Here is a 16,618-nt window from a genome sequence, read left to right on the forward strand (position 1 = left end):
TATTACTTAGGATTAATTTGGCTAAACAAAGTGGCTACAAGACGACCACATCGTATCTAACTTACTTAAGCCGTACGAGGCGACAGACACAGCTTTGGCAGCTTATAGGAAGCAATAAGAATTAATATTTCTATGTTTTATTCCTGGAATTAGTAGGTACTCCGTGTTTTATTACGTACAGTGAGAATATAAGTGAGAATTTATTTGTTTTTTCCTTTTAGTTGATCTACAAAATTAACATATAATCTATTTTGACTAAAGCACTTTTTTTACGATTTTTCGACTATGTCGTGTACTCTATACGATGTATAGAAGTAGGTATATCCGTGTTGGGCAGAGCTGAAGGTGCTGGAGCAGCTGTTTTTATATTTTGTGGATGATCTATGGAATTTAAGTACTTACCTACCTATATGTTAACTTTTTCTGAATGAAAACTCCTCACCACCTTTTTTTTTATAAGAGAAGTATCAATCAAAATCCCTTCATTCTATCTATCATCAACCACACCCCGGTCACCGAGTAAATACAAAAAACAGGAGAAAAGACCAAAACAACCAGAAAAATGATTTATGATGATTGCCCGAAGCCTTTCCCGGAACCTGGTAAAGAATTCGATTTTATTTCTTATTGATTGTTGCGTTGTTTGGGCTAAGAGCGAAGAAATATTGTGCCAACATTTTAACATGCTGTACCACATAGAGGCCGAAGAGCAGCAGAAAATCTTCCATTCGCTTTGTAAAGATCTTTGGGAAGAATGTACAATCCCCATGACATGGTAAAGAAATTCGATCATCTTTGGTCGTATGGGCGTTTACGAGATCGCAAAATTCAGAGGCATGTCTAAAAATTCGAGAAAACAACCCAATGAGAAGTTGTAATTTTAATTAATTATCGTGTCTGTGTCGTGAAAAAACGACAACGAAAATTGGGAAAAATTCGCCAACCAATCTAGGGTGTTTAAAAAAAAAAGTTGCGTCCTACTAGTGTCGTGAAAGTGGTTCGTTGCCGCGCCGAGCTGTCCAGCCCTGCCGAGTATTTGTAAGTTAATGTGCGAATAAAAACATATTTATTTTAAAACTTTTATTTTACATAATCTCTAATTAAACTAATTACATATGTTTAAAAGAAATAAACCTGTCACAACTTTTCCTTTTCACACCATTCATTTTAGGAGCCACAATAAATACCATATTTTCCATCCTCCTAAAATGTTTGATGTGTTCAAACTTTAGGAGTCTTGAGTCAAGCATTTACCAACATCAGATACTCCATAAAGATCACAGTTTATAACAGGATACGGTCTAGTCTAGAAAGTTCAACAGACATTCATTTCCCAAACACATCATGTTAGCATAACTAGTATAATATGACAATGAAGCTTATTTCCTAAACATTGGCTGGCTAAAACATGTTGTTTAAACATAAAGTACAAATCAAACACACAACCCCACAGTTACCGTTCTGACTGAAAATTAAATAGATCCTGGGATTACACATGATCTACGATGTCATTCAAATATAAATACAAACATCAGATTTTGGAACTTTAATTGTAATCTACACTCTATACATATAATAAAACTGTAAGGGAGCTATATTTGTATGCACATCACATAAAAACTTTTGATAAGGTTTTCAATTTTATAAAGAATGGTCAACTTATAATCTGGTATAGTTTCATTGCAATATGTTGCTTAGAACTTGAAATATTGATAAATGTTGAGCTGGCTGGAAAAACTAGTCTAAAATATAACTATTCAGGGTAGTCCAAAAACTACATCTATAACAAATATCATTGAAGCTCCGTCAATGATATTTGAGATAATGTACTAGGTGTATTCTTAAAAACTATTCATTGTTCACTTTGCTTGACTCCGAATTTTTGTCAGATTCATTTCCGCTGTCTGTAGACACGGCCTGGGCCCGGCTCGTGGTTGCTTCCTCTTCCTCGTCATCACTTAAAGATGAACAATCCGATAACTCCGCATCGATCCACAATTTGGCTTTCTTCATTCCTTTAGGCTTGTCTTCCTCTAGCTTTCTCTTTGATCCAACCTCATTGGAGCTTCCTGCAGCCTGCCAGCCAGCATCCACAGCTGCGCTGACCCTTTCTGGCAGTTCCTGACGCTCTTTCTCATACATAGGGTTCAAATTCACATCAATTTTCGGCTCAGCTATCAATCTCTCCAGTTTCTTCTGCTTGCGTTCTGCGGCCTCCTTTTCCCGGTCTTCTTGACCTTGCAACCATTTCCTGAGACGTTTTTCTTCATTAATGTCTCTGAGACGACGGCCAGATAGATCTCTGCAAGCTTCTCTATTCGTAGTTTTCTCGATTTGAGCGCCAATCGCGCGCAACATCGAACCGAAGCCACCCTTCCCACCAAGAAGTCTCTTATATACTCGTACCACATAATTGAGATCGTTGAATTTCAAATTTTCAAAAATTTTCCTTCCGTCTATAACTACGAACAAATCATCAGCAGGTACACCATAATCTTGAGAAATCTTTTCCTTGAGTGACTCCACATCTGGGCAATCTAAGTTTGGAAGTAATGCATTTTCGTAGTAAAACATGCAAGGCATCTTGAATACCACAAATGCATAAACTAATTCTAAATATTTTCACGTTCAACCGTATAGTTAATTATTACTACAAGTACAAAATAAAAATAAATAAACACAACTCTTAACAACAAAAAGCACCACGCCACGGAAGTGGGACGGAATTCACTCAATGAAGGGAACGGAACAAACAAGTCATTCATTCGATGAATGAACCAAGCGTGTACCTACAATACAATCATTACCAAGGTAGGTACCTACTATTTTATCTCAAACTCCATAAAAAGATGGAATGAGACAAAAGATTTTTTTTGTTTGGGTCTGGGTCTGGAAAGCCTAGGGTAAGACATCGAAGTACTTACTAAATCCATGGGTAAGACAAAAGAGTAGGTACAACGAATAAAACATAGCTAAACACAGGTGACAGAGGAAGGTAGGTAAGTACTCACTTTGTAATCCATGATGAAAAGTTATCAACACAATTATTTACTAAAAAATATGTTCATTACTAAATAAAGTTTGTCAATGCTGGTGACTTAAATAGACTCTGGAGTTCTTTCTCTTTTCTTTTAATACGCGTTACTGATCTTCAATTTCATGCTCCAATGAATATTAAATAAATAACCGTGGAAAGAGAAAGTACAAATTGTAATACTAGTTTCTTTTTCTCCCGTTTTTTGACGTAATCGAACAGCTAGGTACCTATCGTAACCAAAATAGTAAGAATTATTTGGATACGGTGCCTACTTATAATTACTACTACCTATGTAGAGATAAAAGTTGTTATAGTTTATGTTTATTTAACTTCAACATCATAGGAGTAAACCTATATGTAAACATAGTATTGTAATATGTTTGTGTATGCTAGGTATGTATCTACATAAGTGATTTAATCCTGTTAAAAAGCTAATACATTTTAAACTTAAGTAAGTTTTGCCTATTTCAGTCAATGGCAAATAAAATATTATAAAGTTGTATAGTAACAAAATATGTTTTATGAGTAACATGGTAAATTTAACAAATAAAACACCTTTTTACATACATGCGTATTTTATTTAGTATATTTATTATCATTACCTATATTTTACATAGACAAGGAACGAGAATGACAGTGGTGGTTGGTGTCGCTGGTTGCCGCCATTACGCTGTCTGTCAAATTAGTCCGATGTCCAATAAAATTTGAGCTTTTTAAAATTAACAGGAAGTCGTCCTTTTAACAGAAATTTAGTGGCATCTAATTTGGATATTTCGTTGAGAAATGGCTCAAAATATTAATCCACATTACGCTTCATCGTCTAATCCAGCGAAACAGAATGAGGACACGATAAAATTAAAAGATAATCATGCAGTCAGTAAACGGTAAGTACTACTGACGATGCACTTTATTGTATTCATTGTTTCCCTTGTCAAATTCTAACAAAACGTGTATTTTTGCTTTCAGATTGCAAAAAGAGTTGATGGAGCTAATGAGAAGTGCTGACAAAGGTGTATCAGCCTTCCCGGAATGCGAAAACCTGTTCAAATGGATCGGTACAATTAGTGGGCCCCAAGACACAGTTTACGCGGGGCACAAATACAAACTGTCCCTGGAATTTCCTAATTCTTACCCGTATGCGCCTCCCGTAGTGAAATTTTTGACGCCTTGTTTTCACCCTAACGTAGACACTTGTGGGTTAATATGTTTGGACATTTTGAAGGACAAGTGGACGGCTTTGTATGATGTGCGCACAGTTTTATTGTCCATTCAGAGTCTGCTAGCCGAGCCCAATACACAGAGCCCTTTAAACCAGCAAGCATCATACTTATGGGCAAACCAAGAAGCATACAAAAAGTACCTAGACGAATTTTATAGTAAACATAAAGATTCTTAGTCGATTAGTTCACTTTAATGTATTTCATTTTGAGTTGCATTGTATTTTGTGTTGTGGTCGTTTGAATATGTTTGCAAAGAGATTGGGAGCATGGTTATTTATTAATTTATACCTATTAGGAATACAAAAGTTATCTAAATTTTAATATGTACAGTATTAAATTGATTCCCAGCTTTATCCCAAAAACTACAGAATTAAATTTTGTCATTCCTTCATAACAATTTAAATATTTCGGAGTCTAAATTACTTTATATGGTAATCTGATAAAATGATGTCGGTGACAATGATATTGGGAATGTCTTTCTCAGTCTGCCTTCTTTCCATGTAAAAAGTTTTACATGCTCCCATCTCTTGTTTGATTAAGATGGAGTCTATATGAAAGAATCACTGACAATTATAATTCTTTAGTGCAATTTAATTGTATTTTTCTTTTAATCCCTAAAGCAAATACAAGAAGACCAAGCTGTCTTTCCACTTCAAGCAACTGAAACAGATCATTATTTTTTTAATGTCGAGGCTTCAGTAGCTTGGTGAAACTATGCCGGCCCATAGGGAAATTTCATTTTATTTGGTATTATATCTGCCGTTGCATCATCACCCCTCTTCAGAAAGTATAAATATATCTGGCCTCCCGTGACAATGTTTGTTCAATGTAATGTTGATCTCACCGTTGGCCAGAGAGGGATCATGCAGGAGTTTAGCTTGAGTACTGGTCACATTCAGATCATATAAACATTTCATAAATTTTCTCCAATGGTTTTAAGTTGCTGCATTCATGAAAAAATTATATAGAAACAAATTTACTCATAGCTTAAGTACATTTACAGAAAAATGAACATGTTAATAGATGGTACTATCTATCATTATGCAGGCAGGTCTACACCATCGGCTAATTTGATTATGAATTTTCTAAGAACCTCAAAAATTGATGGAATGGTATTTGCTTGTGGTAAGGTATTGAGCACCTGCTAGGATCATGCTACCAATTGCTTGTAATTATGGTTTGTTCCCATTGTGTTACACCACCATTTGTTACAGCAACACTGCTACACACTATTATAGGCAGTGTAATACCTGCCCTAGGATAAATCAGTCTGGTATATAAAAAGGAGTTTTTTTGAATGTCAATGCATTATATTTCAAATAGATAACAATTTATTTACAATTGCACTTCTCTATAACAATTTTATATAGTAAATGTAATGAGTTATATTTCCATTTATCAGGGTGTTGATTCTACTAAAGTCAAAATTGTTTTTGTATAGTAACTGTTAAACAAAGCTTAAATTATCCAAAAGCGATTATATGATTGATTATAACCATAGCAGAATCAGACCATTATAGGAGTTGATTATGTTTTGATATAAGAAATTAAAATACCAGTTTTTATATTATTTTAACAATAGATTAACATTTGTAGCGTTCAGTGGTCTATTACATAATTCTATGTTCACTGCTCATAAACATTTATTTCTCTCTATAGGAAGTAAACTTTAATATTTATGACGATATGTTCTCATGCACACTTAAATATTCTTTTATTTTTCATTTTAAATGCTTATATTTGTCCGTGGGCAAGTTCTTGTTACACATTTCCGTCCTTTTTCATCAAATCATTAAATTTCTATAAACGCGTTGGAGAACGAAGGAGCGCAAAGTAGCAATGGGGCTGGGCTCCAAAATTTAAAATTATTATTTAGTAACCGGCGGTTAGTAAATGGACAGGGTCTAGAGTTAGCCGCGTAACCGCTTCATACGTTCCCGAACGCACTATTATTAGCGAGTCAATCGCTATCTCAAAAAGTTTACAGCGGATCAGTGACCTCTGATTGCTGGCAACTCACGTGCACTTTGTAAAAAAGTTAAAAAAGAAGTCCGGAATTCGATAGTACCTGTTGCAATGAGAATAGAGTCAGTGTGTATTCTCCTTGCCCTGTGGAAGTACAGTCAACCTTAACAAGCTACCCTGATCGGACCTCTATTCCGCCGCGGTAATAACCGACGGATTTACAACGCGTTCAGTCGTGTACAGTCACGTGCTTTAATATGTTTAATACACACCGGTTCGTATTCCGATGTGGCATAGACTAAAATTAAATGCAAATAAATTATGCCTAGTGTCCGAAATATTACAGATGGAAGTTTGTATCAATTTTCATAATTGTTAGCTTTGCCATGATGGACTAACCCTTTGTATTCATACCAACGCAGGTGACTGTACCATAGCGTCGCGCAACAAACCCTAAAAGGAATGTTATTATACATGGGTACTTATTTTCAACCACTTTTTATACATATTGGCACACATCTCCGCATCTACCATCATAGCAATGAACATTTTTCCTACAAATAAATGTATCTTAAATATAACTTACTAACGATAATAGACTAGAACGTGCATGTAAAACAACTTACATATTTTAGATACTGATTGATATATTGTTAAAAAAAAACCGAATCATCGAAGAATTTTCTTACACATTATTTGGATAAACAAACATCCATAATTTCATTACTCTTAAAATAAATTAAGCATATTCACGACATATTTAGAAAATAAAAGTGTATTTAAATAACTTAAAATACTAGATTTATGTCAGTCAAATGCATAGAAAAAAGACGTGTTTCCCGCCAAAATTGAAATTAATTTTCGCACAAGGTTACTTTTCGAAAATAACATTAAAATTAAAGATATCTTATAGTTAGGAATTATACAATTCTCTCACTCTAGCTATTTACATAAAAACATAAATTACAATTGTTTTACACTTATTCGATCCAACTATAAAATATAAGGCGTTCCTAACCTCATTCCAAAATAGTTCTTATAACCGGTATTTTTCGGTACTATTCTATAGTTACTAGAGTTATTGAACTTTTAGCTTTCTGTAACGTAACTAGTTGTCGGTACTAGATTTTATGGAATAACACCGGTACAACTTAAAACTATTAGCACAGGTATTGCATCTGATACCGTTAACCCAAAAAGTACCGGTACTTCAAACCTCTCAAACTAACTTTTAACAATAATCAACAAAAACATCAATATTACTACAACAACCGCTAAAATTAATATACAATGCATCTTTCTGTTTTTCCTATGATAGCTGTCCGCTTTCTGCAATTGTTTGAATCCTTCATAAACCTGTGTGTGTGTCTGTTCTATATTATAATCTATCCTATCTAATATAGTACCTTGTTCGTGTACCATATGTCCCAAGTCCTTAAAAATCTCATTTAAGTCCATGATGGACCGTACTATTTTGTTCACTTCTTCCTCTCTTTCAGAGACCATTTTTGTATTTTCTTCTTGTAATAAAAGCAGTTGTTTTTGATTCATCACTTGCTTTTCTGACGTATCACCTTGCTCGTCTTCCACATAACCTTTTTGAGTCCCAGACGTGCTGGGCAAGGAGAATAATAGATCTGTTTGGTTGCTCGATAGCCCTGGTAATAGGTCGTTGTCATTAAGACTCAGTTCTTCGAAGTTGGGTAAGTCGAAGTAGGCGTTTGAGCGTTCTTCTCTTGAAGTAAGGGAACGGAGATAGTTTGACTGTGCAGTTCGGAATGTAATGCTGAGTTCTTGGAGCGTTGTGACGAGGGCTAGGACGACGTTTGCTGTTAGCTTTTGTTCTGTTTTGCTGCCTGTAAAGGAAATTTGTTTACTATTAGACTTTTTTTTTTAAATCTATTTTTTGTCGAGGCTTCAGTTGCTTGGTGCGACTATGCCAGCCTCATGGGGAAATTCCATTTTATTTGGTATTATGTCTGCCTTTGCGTCAACTGATAGACTTCCATAGACCACCTGTACAATGTATGACTTTGTTTTGTTATAAATGTAACACATGCATTTTACTAATTTTGAAAATCTTGATTGAGCTCGACAGTTAAGAGCACTGTCCCGTCAGGCAGGGGCGTGGGTTCGATTCCCGAATTTTTCCTATTATTTTGCGCGCCTTTGGCATTGCGCACACCCAATGTTGTGAAAATTACTTAGAAATATTTCATGTAAGTACCATAAGTAAACTCACGCGTATACCATTAATGTTAATTTCTTATAGGCAGTATGTTATAATGTTTATCAAGTAATTCAAGGAAACGAATTTTAAAATACATTTTTTTACCATCGCAATACCAAATAGAATGGTCAAGATTTACCAGACCATTGTATTTGTGTTTGTAGGCAGTGCCCTCATTAAATTTTCTTCCCTTCCTTGACAGAATGTTACTTCCATTCTGTCAGTAATTTTGAAAACAATAATTTAATGAAAAAATTATCTAATGAAAACACTGTGTATAAGACATAAACAAATGAAATAATTCAGCCGTAAACTGGCATGATCTTGATAGCTCAGAAGCTAAAGAGCACTGTCCCGGATAGACAGGGGGTTCTGTTCCTACTCGATCCCAGATTTTTTTCATCTCATTTATTATTTTCATAATTAAGTTAAAAAGCATTGTGTGACATGTATAGGAAATCCATTTTAGAATAATGTTACAAAATCAAGTTACCACAGTACCATGCCTCATCTGTGCCTTGATGGCAGTGAGATGTGAGTGCGCGTGACTGAAGTGGCGGCCGATGTCGGCCGTGAGCCGCGCGATGTGCTGCTGTTCGCTCGTGTCGTCGAGCGCCGGCCGTCTGATCTGACGCTCGTGCCGCGCCTGAAGCTCCGACAGCTTCGTTTTTAACCTGTTAACAAAAATCAAATCATTTATTTAGAAATTAACAGAGACACATGGTGCCAGCTTTATCAAAAGACTACAGGAGCACCCGGATTAGCTGGTGGTGCAACTCTCTATCCTTCCGGAAACATTGCTCTGGCTTAAAAAACGGTGGGATATCTTTGACATGGATCCTAAAAGTATTTAAATGAGAAAGGGATGGTCCGCTAGGAGCTGCACCTCGCACGGCTGGATGCTCACAACCTATTTGCTTAGTTAGGAAAGGCTGATTGCAAATGTTGCTCAAAAAAATTAACAGAAGTTACAAATTTAAACAGTTGCAATAGTGCAAAGAATATTGTATTTAGCTGGCATATTTTCACACTGTCATATACTATACTATGTTAGGTAGGCAGTTGAAATATGTCATTTAAAAAAATGTTCTATACATCTTCTTCTAACCACAGATACAATTTCAAATATCTAGGCCACATAATACTTTATTTTACTGTGACATGACATGAGTGAAGTCTCATTTACAAAAATTAACATATATTCCTCTTTCTCATCTGACTGGTTTTCTGTTTTGTTCATTAGCCACAAAGCATCAGAGCACAGGATCCGCTTTGCCACCTTTTCTTCTCCATTTGGCATTGTGTTTGACATCCTTAGTAGTCATACCAATTTCGACTTTTAGCAGTTTCCATTGTTAGCAGCACTATCCAACCAAGCATACATACTTACATGTTTTTATTAGCTTGTGATGTCCCACTACTGGGCAAAAGACTCCCAATAATTTTAATAAAAATGTGCAAAGATACCTGGTCATGACATAATGTAGTTCTTCCAAGGCATCAGTCCAAGGTGGCGGGGCACTTGACTCTGTGCGGAGCTCCATACCCGCTTCAGCATCCTGGGAGTTGCTTCTCATCAGCCTCATATGTTCAGACTGACTGCCCTGTAAGAAACATAGACATGTTTATTTTAGTTTCTTATGACATGGCATACAAAAGCGTATGCTAACACGACACAGTTTTTAACTATGTTGTTTATTCGAAAGTACGATTGTAATATGGAAAATTTGCTAGTAGAAAATAACTAAGTTTTTAGGACCAAACTCATTGGACCTTTTCCTTAGTTTTTATAATACCCATGAACCTTAAAGCTTAGAGAATTCAAATGTAGATGTAGTTTAGTTTATAAAAGCAAATATTTAATACTGAAAAGTCCATTAGGACACCTAGTTTGAAGTAAAAATTTCATCATAGCGTAAATCATAAATAAATCAATAATTATGCCGCACCTGTTCCGCAAATATTTGTCGACTGTGTATAGCATTATTGCGCATTAACAGAAACACTTCTGTTAAACTTCGAGACACCATATTCACTGAATTTATTTAACTTTACGATGAAAATAGATAGAGAAATTTTATTTTCAAGAATTTTCATTTCATTCCAATTTTCAATGACATGACACGAAATTATACAGCATGTCTCAATGTCAAATTTATTTTTTGACATTTACAGTTACAGCTAGTATTATTTTTCATTACCTTGACGGCAGCGGTGATCCATTCTTCCAATCCATACCTTATTTATTATAAAATACAAAAGACTGTCTGTTATGCTTTCACGGCTAATCCGCCTAGCCGATGTTGAGGTTTGACTTAGTTCTAATCTACAGATGAGTTTTTAAGTATAATAAAAATTTAAGGTAAAAACTTAAAAAAAGCTTGTCCACAAGGTTTTCAACCTTAGTCCGCCCGCGTGCGTACAATTTATAAAAAAATACATGTCAAAACTTGTAAGTCAACAAAAGTGTCAAAACAAAAACTGAGCAGAAACAAAACACAAAACAATATAGGACCTACCTAGTTTGTTTAGTTTTTAGGATTGTATGGTGTGGTGCGGTGCTAAATAAATTAGAACGTTAATCTAAAACTATCATTAAAATGCCTAAAGCAGTCCGCGAATTACTCCAAAATGGGCATTCTTACGACGAGCCAGATCGGATGCCGAAGAACATATCGATAACCAATTTAGACCTGATTATGTACGTAGTGGCGATCATCGGTCATTTTGTGGACCTGGCAGTGGACCTGAATGTGGCTGTGAGGTACTACTTAGCAAAGGAAATGGAAGCATTTGGGTGGACGCTCGCGTTTATTTTGTTTCCCGCCTTTGTGAATACTGCTGTGTCAATAAGGATGTAAGTATACATTTCTGATTTATATGACTTCTATATATCTGTGGAAGGTTTTACCAGCATCGACTAACAGAAAGGCATAGAATTAAACAAGAGAAGGAGAAACGAGAAATCCCTCTATTGGTTGGTTGGATCTGACAAAGTTAGTGTCTGTTACTAGCATTAGTACTGCATGTTCACCAGGTTAGATTAAGATCAATCACACTATAAGACCTATATTTGTTAATTGACGTCCTTGGAGAAAAGGCTGCGGTGAAGTTTGTTGCGCCGCTTCTTCACTTGCGCTTTGGAAGCCGGCAGTAGACTTAGTTTAAGTAATTTTTTTGACGTCAATAAGTGATGTATATCATCCTAAATTTAATAAAGAATTTTGAATTTGAACTAATATAATTTATTTACATACTAATAAGTATGCCTAGAATTTGTCCTGAATTAATATTTTTAACTGCTTTCCTAAATAACAGCAACAAATTATTCAAACGAAATCTTCTGCTTTAAAATGGAAGTCTAGCCCCAGCCTGGAATTGTTAGGCTTTCACCTCACTTCAATAAAAATATGTAATATTACCGTTCCCCTGCTGACCGTGTGCTACCAATAACAATAATTGCTAATGCATTGATTCAATTCTTCAGATCAATGGATTAATCTATAATTTTTGAACCAGGTACTCCCAAGACAAGCAGCAGGATTCGCTGACAAATGAAGTGACTCGCCGTCATTGGCTCCGGATCTTCATACTGGTGCTGCAAATGGCACCAATCCTGAGGTTCACTGACGCTCTTATGTGAGTATATCAATCTTTGGCAAGTGGTCCCCTTGACCCTACAAGAGCAGCTTTAAAGGTAAAAATAGAGCTAAAATGTGTTTATACGGTGCCTTTTATAGGCGCCGTAATTTAGGCGGTTGAAAATAGTCTCCGTCTAAACCTACCTTTACTAATTGTTGAGTTGTTATGGGTATTTAATGTAATACAAGTATGTACTTTTATTGCGTTTTCATTGGGTTCATAGACTGTCTCCATCATTGACCGACAGCACTAATGAGATAGGGTTCATTAAATTCTACTTATACGTATAAACACTTGTTATGTATCTCAACGAGATTTTTAAAAATAATTTTTCACTGACTCATTAATATCAATGAAAAATTATAATCTATAATCTATCTGTTATTTATACAGTAGTCTAATAAATAATTACAGGGATTTATATTTTTGTGTGACGAATTTCTAAAGAATTGTGATATAAATCATCAGATAATTTATAGTTTCCTACAGATAAAGAGATAATTTAATCATGCCTGACTTATATAGTATTTAACTAATTTTAATCTAATCAATGCAATAGAAAGCCTAAAATCTGGATGAATCAGGGACGGAATAAAATAAAACTATTTAATTTGAGATAACTATCAATACATTATAATAAAATTGAGAAGGACCAACGAAGGACCAAATTTGTACATGGGATATTTTTGAAAATTCATACTGATAGTACTTAGTTTTCAGTACAGATTTATTTATTTATTTATTATATTTATAACACACTAGCAGCTCATTAAGCTGATGCGTGCGCGTCTTGAAGATGGTACAGATGGCGAATCTAGTTTTCTAAATTTTTGTCTGTCCGTTTCCTACTTGAAATTTGGTGTGAAGGTACCTTACCTATCAGATACGCAGTAAAGTCTCGCCGGGCTGAGCGCAAGAACGACCCGGCGTCCCAGCGCCTCTACTACCACCTGATGCTGAAGGAGGACTCCGACGCCGCGTTGCTGCGGATATTCGAGTGCTTCCTAGAGGCCTGTCCGCAGCTGGTACTGCAGACCGCCATCATGCTGATGGGACACCAGCAGTTCACTTGTAAGTACCAGCAGTTCACTTGTAAGTACTAGAAGTTCACTTGTAAGTACCAGAAGTTCATTTGTAAGTGTAGAAGTTCACTTGTAAGTACCAAAAGTTCACTTGTAAGTACCAGAAGTTCACTTGTAAGTACCAGAAGTTCACATGTAAGTACCAGCAGTACACTTGTAATTACCAACAGAATCACATAACGACGCATTTGTTTTACATTTTTTCTGGTTATGACTGTGGGCACACTACACAACAAAATGTATATAATTGAGCGATCGAGCGAAGCGAGCGAAGTCTACAAATCAACTTGGGGCAAAAATACACTTTTTATATGTATATGTATATGAATCTTTGTAAAGCGATAACTTTCGAACCGATTTCGATGAAATTTAAAAGCTATGTAGGATTCCTCAATATAATTTTTAAGTTCGTGGGAGAACAAAATCGGTTAAGTCGTTTTTGAAATATTCACAAATTCGTAAAGAGTCGTCGAAAATTATTGAGTTAGGGTGGTCTAGGTTCGCGGCGACTGTCTAGCAGAGGTGAGGTTGAAGATGTTACACGCAAACTCAACGCTTATTCACTCTTGAGGATGCCTAAGTAGTGTTTCATGCTCCACGAACTTAAAAATTCCATTGACAGATTCTACATACCTTTTAGATTTCATCAGAACCAGACCAACGGTTCGAAAGTTATCGCGTTACAAACATACATACAAAAAACAATATTTTTGCCCAAAGTTGACTAGTAAACCGCGCTCGCTTCTCTCGCTCGGTCAATTAAAAAAAAATATATATATATTTCCCCTTTGTAGTGCACCAGTCCCTGTCAATGACCTCGTCATTGGTCGGCATGGGCTGGTGCCTGGCGGCGTACCAGCGCGCGGTGCGGTTCGCGCAGGAGGACAAGCTCAACGTCACGTGGTGCGGCTCCGCTATGCAGACCGTGTGGCATTACCTGCTTACGTGTAAGTGTTTGAGACATATTCACCACCTTCAAAAATATATCTTTTCTGCACTTTCCTCAGTAGTGGCGAATGCGTCCATACTACTTCACGGCCATGTCATACAAAACGACAGATTTGTATGACACGTTATGGACAAAATAAATAAGTAGTCTGTCCCGTTTCGTCTCGTGTATTTCTAATACGCATTTCTCTTTCTAATGAACTAAATAGTCAACCGGTGTGCTGGTTACCTCACAATGTTTTCCTTCGCCGTAAGCAAGTGGTGGTCAATGGAAACTGACATACATTACTCAGATTGGCATGCAAACTCATGTGGCAAGACAGCTGTCTCAGAGTTCAGAGACTGTCACAGTTAGCTAACTGTGTCGGTCTCTGAACTTTTGTCTAGCCCGTAAGGCATAAAGACGAGATACCAAATGTGTTTTTTTTTTATATTGCAGTAAGCAGAGTGATGTCCGTAGCTGTAATCTCTCATCTATTTCCGTACTGGACAGTCCTGGCGTGTTCCATACACATCCTAGTGATGACGTCATGGATACAACTCTACGAACGGCCAATATTCTGCGCTCAGACAAGGATAGCAGAGATATCCTTCTCTTTCGCACTCGGCTGCGTGTACCTCTTCACATATATTTTATCCGTCGAAGGCAGAACCAGGTACAGATATGCAATGTATTATACTATGTGTTTTATAGAAAATTCCGCGTGTGGAGTCCTATGGTATTTATATATTAGGGACGAAATAAGGTATTCCACTGTGTTTTATATAGTTCTAGTATTAATAGTAGTGCCTTATGTGTTGGGTGTGACAGTTATGGTGGTATACTATTCCTTTTTACATCCGACGTTGAGGAATAAGAATGAGGCGGTGTCTGTGGCGTTCAAAGTCAACGATCAGACTTTTGAGGCTAGTTGATTTGTGAATTAATTTTGTTTTACGTACCCTGATACTCATATATTAAAACCTATTTTCTTAAGTTTACAAACATTAAGAAAAACTAAGATTTTTGAAATGTGATTCTTTCTTATACCTTGTTTGTTTTTACTTACGTTATAGGAATATGCGCCTGGCGTGTTTGTGGCACGTTAGGTACATTGTTACAGCATTGGCGTATAGTATTAATTTTATTATTAGTCTTAGATTTTTTTAATGATAAAACGATGCATCCCTGTAATTCTTTATCAATAAAAAGATATAACGAATGTTAAGTTAAACTCGGGCCAAATTATTTGAATAGCAATCAAGTAAGAACATTAAGGAGAGCGAGATTTTTCAATTTAATGTTTGTTTTTCCGCATTTACGTTTATTTATAGTTTTTATTTTGATAAGTCTTAGTTTTCCTTTGAATAAAAACGTTATAATCATGCCAATCTCCTGTTTGTCGAGATTATGCTAGGCATAATATAAGTTTGACTTTTCATCAAAATGTGTAGGCTCTCATAATTTAAAAAAGAACTAGTTTTGAACACAAATTAGTTTAAGGTACTTAAATCAACTGTATTCTTTGAAGAATAAAATTCAGTTTTTGTAAGCTCAGTCTAGATAAACTAAAACACACATTTGATGGAAAATCAGCTGTAGTTAGTAAATGATAAGACTGCATATTGATATCTAATTTTAATTTAGTTATTATATTCATATTCCAAGTAAGAATTTTTGTATAGATAATGTAATAATCAAAATAATCTTAACATTTGCCAAATTTTTCGTCGGGTTTGATACGTAATAATGATACTGAATACTCAACCAAGTGCTTAAAGAACTCTGCTTTTTATTTTCGTACAGTTTTCAAGATCTTAAAGCAAAAAATGTAACATACAAAGCAGATATTGTACGTATGTTAATATATTGTCAATATCTACTCACAACTAGAATAACTTCATTCGCCCTGCAGTACAGACAGATGAAGTTTAAATAAATATTTTGTTTCATAAACAATATTGTACAAAATCTAGATTTAAAATAGTAACTCATAATTATGAATTTAAGATATTCTCTCTCTCTCTCTCATTTGAGCGTTATTTCCCCAGCTGTTGAGCGTCGGAGCCCAGGGTCCACTATAATTTTAATATATTATATGTGCCTATTTTATTGTATTACTATGTTTGGAATGTGTATATTATCTGAGAATCTCACTGAATCTTTAAATGAATTCAGTACAAGTAGTATGGCAATAATCATTATGTTAAAGGCAATTTGCAACTAGACAATTTCATCAGCCATTGTGAAAAAATAATGTTGTCCACGGCTCCGCCCGTGACGTAAACTAGACCACACCAAATAACACTTTAATCCAGTGCTCCATTTAGGTGCAAATGTACAAGCAAAACACTTTATTATTAGTGCTAAGGATATATGTAGATACAGTAAAGGTGCATACCAGTAAATATTATCATTGCCAAATTGCAATTTTATACTTTTTTAATAAAATGTTTTGCAATGACTTTCGTTTTTCATTTACCGAAAATCAAATGTCCTCATAAATAAATTAAG

At 35.4% G+C, this 16,618-nt stretch overlaps 4 protein-coding genes across 4 annotated transcripts; 2 read left to right on the forward strand and 2 right to left on the reverse strand.

Moving 5' to 3' along the window:
- Positions 1 to 1,065: 1,065 nt before the first annotated feature.
- Positions 1,066 to 2,745, reverse strand: LOC128679702 (uncharacterized protein). The gene has a single exon (XM_053762107.1). It carries the CDS (start codon positions 2,581 to 2,583, stop codon positions 1,849 to 1,851), a length of 735 nt encoding a protein of 244 aa, XP_053618082.1. The 5' UTR covers positions 2,584 to 2,745; the 3' UTR covers positions 1,066 to 1,848.
- Positions 2,746 to 3,691: 946 nt separating this feature from the next.
- On the forward strand, positions 3,692 to 4,851 carry vih (vihar). Its single transcript, XM_053762109.1, has 2 exons — positions 3,692 to 3,921; positions 4,004 to 4,851. The coding sequence occupies exons 1-2, from the start codon at positions 3,821 to 3,823 to the stop codon at positions 4,431 to 4,433; spliced, it is 531 nt and encodes a 176-aa protein (XP_053618084.1). The 5' UTR covers positions 3,692 to 3,820; the 3' UTR covers positions 4,434 to 4,851.
- Positions 4,852 to 5,529: 678 nt separating this feature from the next.
- On the reverse strand, positions 5,530 to 10,597 carry Syx16 (Syntaxin 16). The gene is made up of 4 exons (XM_053762106.2): positions 10,402 to 10,597; positions 9,920 to 10,056; positions 8,954 to 9,126; positions 5,530 to 8,078 (listed from the first exon to the last, which is right to left on the reverse strand). The coding sequence occupies exons 1-4, from the start codon at positions 10,480 to 10,482 to the stop codon at positions 7,447 to 7,449; spliced, it is 1,023 nt and encodes a 340-aa protein (XP_053618081.1). The 5' UTR covers positions 10,483 to 10,597; the 3' UTR covers positions 5,530 to 7,446.
- A 316-nt stretch (positions 10,598 to 10,913) lies between these two features.
- Positions 10,914 to 16,568, forward strand: LOC128679678 (uncharacterized protein). The gene is made up of 5 exons (XM_053762069.1): positions 10,914 to 11,309; positions 11,972 to 12,091; positions 12,978 to 13,165; positions 13,971 to 14,123; positions 14,564 to 16,568. Exons 1-5 carry the CDS (start codon positions 11,053 to 11,055, stop codon positions 15,037 to 15,039), a joined length of 1,194 nt encoding a protein of 397 aa, XP_053618044.1. The 5' UTR covers positions 10,914 to 11,052; the 3' UTR covers positions 15,040 to 16,568.
- The last annotated feature ends 50 nt before the right edge of the window (positions 16,569 to 16,618 follow it).

Source organism: Plodia interpunctella, chromosome 22 (genome assembly GCF_027563975.2).
Source record: "Plodia interpunctella isolate USDA-ARS_2022_Savannah chromosome 22, ilPloInte3.2, whole genome shotgun sequence".
Classification (NCBI taxonomy): domain Eukaryota; kingdom Metazoa; phylum Arthropoda; class Insecta; order Lepidoptera; family Pyralidae; genus Plodia; species Plodia interpunctella.

Excerpts from the sequence above, each read along its gene's own strand:
- LOC128679702 (XM_053762107.1), bottom strand. The coding sequence starts at position 2,583 with ATGCCTTGCATGTTTTACTACGAAAATGCATTACTTCCAAACTTAGAT.
- vih (XM_053762109.1), top strand. The coding sequence starts at position 3,821 with ATGGCTCAAAATATTAATCCACATTACGCTTCATCGTCTAATCCAGCG. Across the intron at positions 3,922-4,003 it reads AATCATGCAGTCAGTAAACG|ATTGCAAAAAGAGTTGATGG; the intron begins GTAAGTACTACT and ends TTTTGCTTTCAG.
- Syx16 (XM_053762106.2), bottom strand. The coding sequence starts at position 10,482 with ATGGTGTCTCGAAGTTTAACAGAAGTGTTTCTGTTAATGCGCAATAAT. Across the intron at positions 10,057-10,401 it reads GACAAATATTTGCGGAACAG|GGCAGTCAGTCTGAACATAT; the intron begins GTGCGGCATAAT and ends TGTTTCTTACAG. Across the intron at positions 9,127-9,919 it reads CTACATTATGTCATGACCAG|GTTAAAAACGAAGCTGTCGG; the intron begins GTATCTTTGCAC and ends TTTTGTTAACAG.
- LOC128679678 (XM_053762069.1), top strand. The coding sequence starts at position 11,053 with ATGCCTAAAGCAGTCCGCGAATTACTCCAAAATGGGCATTCTTACGAC. Across the intron at positions 13,166-13,970 it reads GGGACACCAGCAGTTCACTT|TGCACCAGTCCCTGTCAATG; the intron begins GTAAGTACCAGC and ends TCCCCTTTGTAG. Across the intron at positions 14,124-14,563 it reads GTGGCATTACCTGCTTACGT|TAAGCAGAGTGATGTCCGTA; the intron begins GTAAGTGTTTGA and ends TTTATATTGCAG.